This window comes from Pituophis catenifer, unplaced genomic scaffold, assembly GCF_029215685.1.
Source record: "Pituophis catenifer annectens isolate HBS135680 unplaced genomic scaffold, rPitCat1.0.hap2 SCAF_1, whole genome shotgun sequence".
NCBI lineage: Eukaryota > Metazoa > Chordata > Lepidosauria > Squamata > Colubridae > Pituophis > Pituophis catenifer.
In genome coordinates this window covers 345868295-345880774 of record NW_027256881.1, presented here as the reverse complement: position 1 = coordinate 345880774, position 12480 = coordinate 345868295, and the positions used below count along the sequence as shown (strand labels likewise).

The window sequence follows — 12480 nt, the reverse complement described above, 5'->3', positions numbered from 1 at the left end:
TACTCAGTTCTTGCAACTGTTTATTAGCAGTGCTCAACAACAGTTTGTCCTTCAGGAAATCGATGCTGTGTCCCACACTGCATTCTTTTCTTCTTCTTCTTTTTCCGAAAAAGTTTTTATTTATATTTCTCATAAATATATTTACATGTACACCATTTTTCATTCATCTTATCTTTTAACTTTCATTTTTAATTTTTAATTATTCGGGGCTGCTCTTTTACCATTTACCCTTCTTTATTTTGCCACAACCTTTCTTCTTCTCCTCCCCTTCTCTTCCTTCGTCTGTCTCCTCCTACTTTCTTCGTTCTTCCTCTCCTTCTCTTTCCTACTTCCCCTTTCCTTCCCCCACTCCTCTCTTCTTCCCCCTTTCTAACCTTCTCTCCTACTCCTCTTTCCCCTCCCTTTTCTTCCTCTCCTTTTCCCTTTCTTCTCTCTCTCCCTCTCCTCTCTTCTCCCTTCCTCTCTCTCTCTACTCCTTCCCCTCTCTCTGTGGTTTCCCTTTTCAGTTCAATCTAGAATGGTATTCAAGCAGCCCCGATTTCCTAATTATCTCTATTCTCATTTCTCATTTCAATTTCTTATTTGATTAATAATTATATCTATTTCATCATTTGTGTACATTTTTATAATAAAAATTATACACTGCATTCTTGTGCTCAGTAATGGTTAGGAGATCTGAAGAAGATGCTCCAAGAGAGGACCAGATTGATTAGGAAGAAAGAGGCAAAGAGCAAAGTGAAGATTGGAGTAACAATAGAGGGGAATAAAATGGTCTACAAGATGGAGAGGCTTTTCTCCTTTCTCACAAAGCCATCCAAATTTAATCAAGGAACAACCTTTGAAAAAGAAAACAATGAAATTTGGAAATTACAGCTCCAAAGAACACCAAAAAAGACAAAGCAAACTCAACCAGCACATATAAGTTTTCCTGTAATGTTCTCCAATGTTTTTCTCACTATAGAGTCATGCCCAAGAAATACCAACAGATCTTGGCCTTGGTGTTTGCAGTCACAGAGGTCAACAAGGATGTGGTTCTCCTCCCCAACATCACCCTTGGCTTCCACATCTATGACAATCACCAGATTGAGAGGGAGATTTCCTCAATCAGCCTCTCCCTGCTCTCCACACGAGGCCAAATGGTTCCAAGTTATCAATGTGACAGGCAGGACACCCTGCTCTCTGTCGTTGGAGGTCTCAACTCCAAATCCTCAAGGCAAATGACCTCCATCTTCAGCATCTTCAAGGTCCCACAGGTAAGGGAGCTCCTTCAGATGCAGTTATGGAATAGACAAACAACACAAACACACATAGAATCCAACAATGAAACCAAATGTGTTTTGGGGGGACATACAAGGAGAAGGTGATTTAGAAAACGAATGCGATTGTCAAGGGTGAAACTTTGGCAGCTACATGCCTCTTCGTTTCAACTTGCCATTAGAGTAAGGGAAGGGAGAGGTGTTGCTTTCGAATGGGTTAGCTGGAGAAATGGAACTTCTACGGTTCCACTGAAGACTGTGAGAGCCTGGAAACTTTTCAAGGACATCCTAACAGGTGTAACATTGAAGCAGATGATTCCCATAACAAAGACAACTTGTTTACATGGATTACATGAGAGCCTGGGAGTTTGGCTGGGAAAATCATTGTTTAGTACTATGGTGTCCTGGTTTTGGTAGAGTTGGTTTTGCCTTGACATTACCATGCATATGTATTCAATAAACAGTAAGCTTTATGGAAATGAAATGATCCTGGAGTTTTTTTTTTGTTTTTTTTTTTTAATTTGATTTATATGCCGCCCTTCTCCGGAGACTCAGGGCGGCTTACAATGCTTTAAGCAATAGCCTTCATTCTTTTGTATATTTTATACAAAGTCAGCTTATTGCCCCCACAAACTGGGTCCTCATTTCACCTACCTTAGAAAGGATGGAAGGCTGAGTCAACCTTGAGCCTTGGAGAGATTCGAACCAGCAGAAATTGCAGGCAGCTGTGTTAATAACAGGGTGCACTAAACCCTTGTACTATCAAGGAGTTTTATTCGGATGCTCGAGCTGGATGCTGACAGCTATATTTTATGTGTCAAATAACCCCAATGAGATATATAGTAAGATAATTCTGACATGCTGTATTCACTAAAAGAAATTCCTTCCTGACTTATTCTTCAAAAAATGTTTCCACCTTTCTGGTGCAGTTTATTCTCTCTATCAGATTGATGGTTTGTTGTCTTGTCTTCTGACATGTTTAACATGCAGAATATGTTAAACGGTGGCTCTTCCAAAGAAGAGAAGACGTTTAAGCTTGCCACTCACAATGAGTTAATCTGATTGGAGGGGGAGTCAACCACACAATTGGGATCCCTACAGTCACCGTAAAATTTGCTTTGACTTTGAAAGATGAATTTCACTTTCTCCAGCTCGGTGTTGGCTTTGAGTTCTCTCAAGGAGAGAGAAGAGTTTATCCTTCCTTCTTCCGGATTAATCCCAAGGAATCTCCTCAGTATGTGGGTTTAGTCCAGCTCCTCCTGCATTTCCGGTGGAACTGGGTGGGTCTTCTGGCCCTTGAAGATGACAATGGAGAACGTTTCGTCTCAATTCTGACACCAATGCTCCAGGAGAAGGAGATCTGCCTGGCCTTCACTGGAATGATGAAATCTGATTTTCTTGTCACTACAACATCGAAATTACTTCATATTTTCAAAACCTGGTCTGAAGCTGAAGTGATTATTCTCTTTGGCGACTCCAGTAGTATTACAAATGTAATGGCGATAATGAATGCTCACAAACAATTGACAAAGACATCATTTTGTAAAGTCTGGGTCTTAACTTCCCATTGGAAAGTTAGTATGATGGGATCTGAAGACATATTGAAAGGTATTAATCCCTTCCATGGGTCTCTGCATTTTAGGGACCACACCGGGGATGTCTCTGAATTCAGCCACTTCCTCTTGTCCTTAGACCCCTTGAACCCCCAAGGAGATGTCTTTCTCCCTCCATGGTGGGAATTTGTCTTTGGCTGCAAGATCCATAAATCAGGAAAGATCCTTCCAAGGGGGAAAAAACAATGTACAGGAAAGGAGAATTTGCAGAATCTGCCACCTTATGTTTTTGAAACAAGCATGACAGGTGAAAGTTACAATATCTACAATGCCATTTATGCTCTGGCACACGCATTGCATGCAATGTATGGATCAGGAGCGCGACCAGCCATGAGGAGGCTTGGAAAGAGGATCTCAAATGTCCAGTCATGGCAGGTAATTTCTCTAACTCCAAAGATCCTTCCCATATACATTCTTCCCATATACCAAGTCGTTCCATTGATTTAATTGTCCTCGCTGTCAGGAAATTCTTCCTTAATTCTAGATTGGATCTCTCCTTGATTCCTTTCCATCCATTGTTTCTTGTCCTGCCTTTGGGTGCTTTGGAGAATAGGTTGATCCCCTCTTCTTTGGGGCAGCCCCTTAGACATTGGAGGCAGCCCCTCAGAGTGTTCTGCATCGAAGGCTAAATGTTGGACCTCTTTGGAAAGTGGATGTGGAAATACACTTCCAGAAATTGGAGAAATTGGCTGAGAGCCACACAGGACAGGTTAGAATAGACTTAGAATAACTGCATTGTCACTCTAAATGTACACTCATCGGCACACATTAAAATGAAATTTCGTTGCATACAGCTCTCAAAGGGCCACCACCTGAAATATACATTACATAAATATGAGAAAAATACAAATAAATAAATGAATGAATGAATGAATCAATCAATCAATCAATCAATCAATATGCATAAACCCACATCAGTAGTGGGATCCACTTTCCTTTGTTACTGGTTCGGAATTGTGAGCACTTGTGTGCGCGCTTGCTTTGCTCGCGTGGGGCGCTTCTGCGCATGCGCAGAGTGTCTGTAATGACGTCCGGGTGGGCGGGCAGACCCTCCCACCGCCGCACACTACCAGTTCGCTCAAACTGGGGCAAACCAGTAGAAACCCACCACTGACGCACTTATATTATATGACACAGAGAAACAACACAGTCTTCCTTCCACATGTTCTGTCCCCATCCCACACGCACACACACCAACAGACATCCAAGAGTTAAAAACCAAACCAGCCGACAAAATCCTTTTCCTTATGATAACGGAACTTGGCAGCAACCTAGTGGCTGCCTGCCAAGAGTTTATTACTCACGAAGGGAAGAGATAACTTCTCTCCGCTTCTGGTACATCAAAGTAAAATATTCAATAATTACAGAGTAACTTAAGTCCAAGTATAATCCAGCAAAGCCTATAGCAAAAGTCCGGCAATGCAGAATGGCGTGGAAGCTTTCAGCTTTGTTCGTCACAAGGTTTGACTGGCCACCACGCTCCCTTTTATACCCTGTGGGGTGTGGTCCAGTGATTCAGCCTAATCTCAGGCATGCCTTTTCTTCTGTTGCACGCGCTTATCTCTGCAACACTGGCGTGGATCCAGCCAAGACTCATTACTCTCATCACTGTCCACTTGTGGCTGCGTGGAGGTGCTTGCCCCCGGCCCTATCTCTTGCTCTTCGGTGGACACCGAAGGCATTGCCAAAGAGGAGGGTCCTGGAGAGGGAGGCCTTGCCAACTCCTCTCCTTCACTCTCGGAGTCCTCTCCTGCCGATGACACAGGCTCAGATAACGGAGCCACAACACCACATGATTACAAGCTAGAGAATGTTGGTGGAATTTTATATACCGGTAGTTTTGTTAGAAATGATTAAATCAATTCTAAAATGCAGTTCCCATTTACAAGACTTGGAGCCAAAGGCAACATTTAAAAAAATGCACAGGGTCAATTTATCACAGGAACAAAAGCACATAATGAAATTTAGAGTTTGGCAGTAAAATATTTCTGGGATGATTGTGGTAAAACTAAATGTAAATCCCCAATGAAAAAGAGAAACTTTTGTAGTCCTGGAGAAAGTGAAATATGTGGTGTCACTCCTGATTAACCAAAGCTCCATCAATGGAACATGTCTACCGTATTTTTCGGAGTATAAAATGCCCGGATTATAAAACGCACCTACCTTTTTTGTGGGAGGAAAACAAGAAAAAAAAATCTGCCTCTGCCTCCCAGCAATTTGCCTCCTTGCAGCAAACAGCAAACAGCCTGTTTCAGTTTCATTTTCAGCACAGTCTGATTAGCACAAGAAAAAAAAATCTGCCTCTGCCTCCCAGCAATTTGCCTCCTTGCAGCAAACAGCCCGTTTCAGCTTCAGCTTCAGCACAGCCTGATTAGCACAAGCAGCTGATTGTCGGTTGGATTGGCCTCCCAAAGATCACCTGTTTCAGACTGCAGGGATTGCCATAGTTTATTGCCACCTCCGTGGATCCCATTTTCTGGGGGACTGGCGGATGGGCAAGGCTTACATTCGGTGTATAAAATACACCCAAATTTTCACCCTCTTTTGGGGATGTGAGTGTGTTTTATACTCTAAAAAATATGGTAGTTTCTCAGACATACCTCCATGCCTCCTAAGATAATGGCCAACGAAGAGTGGTAGAAGCCATGATGTCTCATCTATGGCTCTCAGCCAATTGCTCCAATTTCTGAAGGTGTATTTTTTTTTCAGATTCTTTACTATTTGAAGAACGTCCAATTTAACAACAGCGCTGGAGATAAAATCTCCTTTTCAGAAAACGGACTCGGTTCTCCTCGCTTTGATCTTCTCAACTGGATTTTCCTCCCCAATCACTCTTTTGTCTCCACGAAAGTTGGGCAAATACATCCCAGGGCTTCCCAAGGACAGGATTTCACCATTAATTCAGACGCAATCATCTGGGCCACAAAGGTGAGACGCAAGGAAATGTCATAACTTCAGGGAAAGAATCATTCTCTCCTGGAAATGCAGAGCATCCTTCCAATTTGGAAATTGATTGATTTGAGTCCAAAAGTAGAGCAGTCAGTTGGTGAAAAAAATTGCTTTGCATGTAACACACGTGAGGTCTGATTTGTGTCAATCCACAAAGGGTTGTGGATTGAGAAGAACCTCTGCTTGAAAACCCAGGATGCAATTAGAGCAGGCAACAATGATCATCATGGACCATTCCCGTTCAGTTGGATCCTTTGTTTTAGACAAGCTGTAGCTCAATGTCACAAGCCTTCCTTTGCATGCCAAGATCCCAGTTCCATTCTCCATCATCCACTGATGGGTTGGGACTGCCACTGGCCTGAATCTCCCAAGAACTGTTCCTTGTTTCTGGTAGACAGGGGTGAACCATTATTTTTTAAGGTGTTCCTAACATAGAAATAGGAATCATCATCTTCTTTTAATGACCCCATCATCAGGGGTGAAATGCTCCCAGTTCGGACCGGATCGCACGATCCGTTAGCGATGGCAGCGGGTGGTTCAGAGAACCAGTAGCAAAACTCCCTGCGGCCCACCCTCCATGCCCAGCTGAGCCGTGCTATCATCAGAGGGGTTTTTTTATTTTTCAAAGCATTTTTTCTACAACCTCTTTGGCCGAAAAAATGCCTTTAAAAATTAAAAAAAAGCTTCTGATGATTGCGCGGCTCAGCTGGGATCATCAGAGGCTTTTAAAAGCATTTTTTTCTGCAACCTCTTCATCCAAAGAGGCTGTAGAAAAAAATGATTTTAAAAACCTCTGATGATCCCAGCTGAGTTTCCTGATCGTCAGACACTTTTAAAAGCATTTTTTTCTGCAACCTCTTTGGATGAAGAGGTTGTAGAAAAAATGCTTTGAAAAGTAAAAAAAAAAAAAAATAGATTGGCTACGCCCACCCAGTCACATTACCCGCCCCCACCAAGCCACACCCACAAAACTGGTAGTAACAAATTTTACATTTCACCACTGCCCATAATCCCTCACGGGCATTCTGGGCAACTGAATGGAGCTGAGTAATTCCTGGCTGGATGCCCTTCCTGTTGCCAATGCCGAGTTATATTCAGCAGATATATTCTCATCGTGCCCAGAGAGAGAAATATCTGCGTCTACCGAGGATCAAACTCACAGCCTCCTGATTGTGAGGCGAGAGCTCCACCTCTAGGCCACTGCACCACTCAAACAGAAATAGGAATGAGGAATGGAAATAGCAGTATGAAATGAATTAACGAATGATGTCCATCGCTTAGGCCCTCCCAAGTCTTTATCTTTTCTTTTTTAGAAGGTGCCCTTTGCCAGGTGTGGAAGGAAGAGGTGCCATGCAGGAGAGAGGAGAAGAGTTCCAGAGGGCAAGAAGGTTTGCTGCTACCAGTGTGACCCTTGTCCAGAAGGGACCATTTCTAATCAGACAGGTAGAGCAGACAACAAACGTAGATATTCCAGGATCAAGGAAGCATTCAGTAGATCAAAATATATTGTTTTTGTTATTGTTGTCATTTTTGGTAAGATTGACATGCATTCACAGACGCTTAGCAACTGATTCATACTTATGACAGTTGCACTGTCCTGGGATCATGCGATTCCCTTTTGCGAACTTCTGACAAGCAAAGCCAATGCGGAAGCTAGATTCAATTAGCAACCATCTTACTATCTTAACAACTGCACTGATTCATTTAAAGACCATGGTAAGAAAGGTTGTAAAATGGAGCAAAATTCACTTCAGAAATAGCAACAGAAATTTTGGGCTCAATTGTGGTCGTAAGTCGAGGACTACCTGTACAAAGCAGAGCGCTTAAAGCAGTGATAACCAAAACTGCAACATTCCTGATTAATACATCTAGGAGTTTTCTGCTGGTTCCAGTATAATGTAAGGGGGAAAATAATTGGTAGTCTCAGATTAAAAGCCACGGCAATCGTGGAAGTTCCCAATGATTGGAGAGGGACTTTTCCCCCAAGCAAACTGACCAGAAAGCTGGAACTGAACGAATCCTTGTCTCTAGCCCTACTATTTTGACCCAGCTCCCCAAACACGACCAACCCTCTGAAGTTAACTCAAAGATTCCTTTCTTAGTAGCGCCAGCAGCCCCGGCAAAAAGTTTCTCTCTCAACACAGGCTAACAAGTCCGTCCGGCCAGAAGATGCCCCATCTATTCATCTCCGCCCCCTGCCTTTTATCCTCAGAGCTAGGATGGGGCTTCACTAGCAGCGGCGGTTCTTCTGTCCCAAGGACCGGCCCATAGATTTCCACTGCTCTCCTCTCCTCTGTCTTCTGCTCATCCACGTGTCAGGCACTGGACCCAGCTGTTCCTCCTCTTCCTCATCAGCCACCTCCAGCCCTGGGAGCTGTTGACTCTCCCTCAGAGAGCTGACAGAAGGCCCAGACTCCGCCTCTGTCTCTCTCTCTCTGCCAGCTCCATTCCCTCTTCTCCCTCGGAGCTCCCACATTGCCTTGATGCTGACCTTGACTCCCATGCCTCCTCCTCCTCTGATTCAGCTGCTGGAGGGGCCGGTGGCCAACAGGCCACAACACCTCCCTATCCCAAGGATCATCATGAACAAAGGATGATTAGCCCTTTTTTGAGTTCCAGAAATTGGACAGTGGGTCATTTCATCACTCCTGTTGTTGGTTGGCCACAGCAGAAAGGGAAGTCATGTCACCCCTGAGGGAGGAATAATGTTCATGCAGATACCCTTGAAATCCTTAGACAAAGACTTTTGATTTCAGATGCAGCTCACTGTGAGCCCTGCCCAGAAGACCAATATCCCAACAAGGACAAGGACCAATGCATTGCCAAGAAGATCCACTTCCTTGCTTACCAAGACAGCCTGGGATACACTTTAGTTTCTCTCACTCTTTTTCTCTCTCTGATCACTTCTGCAGTCCTGGTGATTTTCCTTAAACATCATGACACACCGATCGTCAAGGCCAACAACCGAGATCTCACTTACATCCTTCTAGTCTCCCTGCTGTTTTGCTTCCTCTGCTCCTTCCTCTTCATTGGTCGACCAGGGAAGATCACCTGTCTCTTCCGACAATCTGCGTTTGCCATTCTCTTTGCCCTTGCAGTTTCCTCTGTGTTGGCAAAAACTGTCATGGTAGTTCTTGCCTTCATGGCCACCAAGCCAGGGAACAAGACAAGGAAACTCTTAGGAAAACCACTGACCAACTTCATTGTCATAGCCGGTCCCCTGATCCAAGCACTTCTTTGTGCCATCTGGCTGATAACGTCTCCCCCATTTCCTAACTTGGATTTTCAGTCACTGATTGGAGAGGCCATCTTGGAATGTAATGAAGGCTCAACTTCAATGTTTTATGCTGTTCTTGCCTATCTGGGTTTCCTAGCCGTCATTAGTTTCACAGTGGCCTTTTTGGCTAGGAAATTGCCTGACAGCTTTAACGAAGCCAAGTTCATTACTTTTAGCATGCTGGTCTTTTGCAGTGTTTGGCTCTCCTTCCTCCCCACCTACCTGAGCACCAAAGGAAAGTCCATGGTGGCTGTGGAGATCTTCTCCATTTTGGCTTCTGGAGCTGCTCTCTTGGCTTGTATCTTTTTTCCCAAATGCTACATTATCCTACTGAGACCTGAGCTGAATTGTAGAGGAAATATAATACGAAACAAGAACTTCTAAATAATGCAAACAACAGCAGCAGCAGACAGCATTTATATTTGAGGTATGTTTAGAATGTTATAAATTTTCCAAAAGATGAAAACATGAAGCAAGGGTGAAATCCAGCAGGTTCTGACAGGTTCTGGAGAACCGGTAGCAGAAATTTTGAGTAGTTCACAGAACTGGCAAATACCACCTCTGGCTGACCCCAGTGTGGGGTGGGAATGGAGATTTTGCAATATCCTTCCCCCAGGAGTGGGGTGGAAATGGGGATTTTTCAGTATCCTTCCCCTGCCACGCCCACTAAGCCACACCCACCAAGCCATACCACGCCCCCCAAGCCATGTCCACAGAACCGGTAGAAAAATAATTGAATTTCACCACTGACATGAAAGATGAATTTGTCACTTCAATAATTCCTTATCAATGCTACGATTGGTCACAATATACCTGTTTTCAGCAACCATCACTCCGCCGTTTGTTTATCTTGCCTTCAAAGTGTCCTCAGTGCCCTGTGTGGAAGTAAAGCTTGGTGTTGAAGCTATGTTATTATTTCAAGAGGGACATTTTCCGATATTATTCTTTTTAATGGTGGCACAGTGGTTAGAGTGCAGTACTGCAGGCTACTTCTGCTGACTGCCAGCTGCCTGCAATTTCACAGTTCAAATCTCACCAGGCTCAAGGTTGACTCAGCCTTCCATCCTTCCGAGGTGGGTAAAATGAGGAGCCAAAATTGTTGGGGGAAATATGCTGACTCTGTAAACTGCTTAGAGAGGGATGTAAAGCACTGTAAAGCGGTATACAGGTCTTAATGCTATTGCTAATAGGATTTTTTTTTTTATGTTAATGTTATAAAGCAAATTCCTCCTAGGTGATCTTCACAAATGGAAGGCATGACTGCATTGGAGGCTACACAGAAGCCTTATGAGTTAAGATCCAGACAAAGAGCCTTTACACACACAAAGAAGATGAAACTGGCCAAGAGTGACAGTCATTCAGAAAAGGATTATTTTCAGGATTCAGAGATTCCACCTCTTAATTAACAAAAGATCCCTTCCTCTGACCACCACTTCCAGTCTTAATGTTAATTATGCAGGAAGCTAGTTGATAGAGTAAATGAGTGGGGGGGGGGAAATCCCACAAACTTAGTCAATGAACACCTCCTTCTGGCCATCCAGCTAATTGCAGCTCCTAATAATTCCCAGAGGGGGCCCTCTGTTCCTGGGAGGAGCAAAAGAAAGGTATAAAGGTAAATACTTGACAACTGTAGCTTTCATTGCAATCTGTACTTATGCTCTCAAATAAACGATGCCTCTTTTCCAAGCGACTTGCCCCGTGTGTTCTTTGTCTGACCTGGTTTAGTTCTGAACCCAAAACTAGCACTGATGATGTTACCTAGTTAAGGTAATGCAGGGGTGGGATTTAAAAATTTCAGCAACCAGTGCGCTGCCTTGTTGCTGGGTGGGCGTGGCCTTTTCTCAAGCCACCAGGAGGGCGAAAACAGCCTCCCCTGGGCTCCAGAGGCCCTCCAGAGGCCAGAAATGGGCCCATTTCCAGACTTCCAATACTTCCAGTAGGCCCGTTTTTCGCCCTCCCAGAGCCTCCATGCGGGCTCTACACTTACCTGGCATCCAAAACAGGCCACATGGAGACTCCTGGGAGGGGAGGGGAGGGCTGGGTGGGATCAGCCAGTCCTTCTAACAACCAGTTCCATGAACCAGATTAAAATTAATATCCAGTTTGTCCAAACCGGTCCGAACTGGCTGAATCCTACCCCTGGGGTAATGTGTTGTGGTCCGCCAGCAGCCTGCCGAGCTGGCAGCAGAGTCGGACAGCGATGAGGCTGAGGAAGAACATGAGCCAGTCCTGAAGGCTGGGGAAGGCCCAGATGAGGGCTCTGCGTCGGAGGCAGAGATGGGGCCAGGGCCATCGGGGAGTGATATGCGGACTCCAGAGCCTCCAGGACTGATAGTAGTGAGGCAGAGGAACAGGAGAAGCCTGTTCCTAGTGCACGTATGAGAAGAGCTGCCAGAAGGCAGGAGTAGCTCAAGCAAAGAGGACGACTCGAGAGTAGGGCCAAGAGAGAGGGCCCCTCCCATAAGGCTTAAAACAGACCAGCGTTTGGGCTTTGCTAGAAAACAACATTGATAGTTTCGTCTTCTTCTTCATCTACGTCTTGCATTTATTTTTGTATCTGTGACTTCTGAATGCTTGCCAAGAAAGGCCTTTGGCAGTTTGCCTAATTGGACCAAGGTTTGCGATAGGACTGAGGAATTTGTGTTGGAAGGAATTTGCTTTAATTTAGTTGAACGACGCTGGGAATGAAGTAATTCTCAGCTGTTCGAATAAAGTTTGTTTGTTTTTTCACTGACTGATTTTCCTACTACTTACTTGGGCCTGGGTCACAACATAATGAAACATCTGCAAGAAAACAAGCAGGCTCAGAGATCGCCAACGCCTCTCTCCCCCCAGAACTTTCTTCTAACAGGATCAAACTCTCCACAAAACTCTCCACTAAATCTATATATAAATCTACTGTCATCCCAGGTGCAGCTCAAAAATTGTGAATCCCACTTCCAACATGTTTGAGAGCTGGGTCTGCCCTCTTCTGTGAGAGGGACCTTGGAGTCCTAGTGAACGATCAATTAAATATGAGCTAGCCGTGTGTAGCAGCCGCCAACAAAACCAATACGATTCTTGGTTGGATAATCAGAGGCATAGAATCAAAATCACATGAAGTATTAGTATCACTTTATAAAGCCTCAGTAAGGCCACACCCGGAATACTGCACCACATTGCAAAAAAGATGTTGAGACTTTGGAAAAATTGGAAAGAAGAGCAACTAAGATGGTTAAAGGCCTGGAGATAAAAACATATAAAGAACGGTTGCAGTAATTGGGTATGGCCACTCTAGGGAAAAGAAGGACTAGGGAGGACATCAGTGGTGAAATCTGGACCGGTTTACTACCGGTTTGCTGGCTGCACCTGCGCACCAAATATGTGTTGCATGCGTGCAGTGAGC

General features: G+C 44.4%; 1 protein-coding gene across 1 annotated transcript in view; it reads left to right on the top strand.

Annotated features, from left to right (window-relative positions):
- Positions 1-9479, top strand: part of LOC139312183 (vomeronasal type-2 receptor 26-like) — a 32176-nt gene extending 22697 nt beyond the window's left edge. Inside the window, exons 7-11 of the mRNA XM_070936767.1 lie at positions 962-1253; positions 2408-3244; positions 5579-5797; positions 7132-7261; positions 8575-9479. Of these exons, the coding sequence (XP_070792868.1) occupies positions 962-1253; positions 2408-3244; positions 5579-5797; positions 7132-7261; positions 8575-9479 (2383 nt within the window). The remainder of the gene's footprint in view (positions 1-961; positions 1254-2407; positions 3245-5578; positions 5798-7131; positions 7262-8574) is intronic.
- Positions 9480-12480: the final 3001 nt, after the last annotated feature.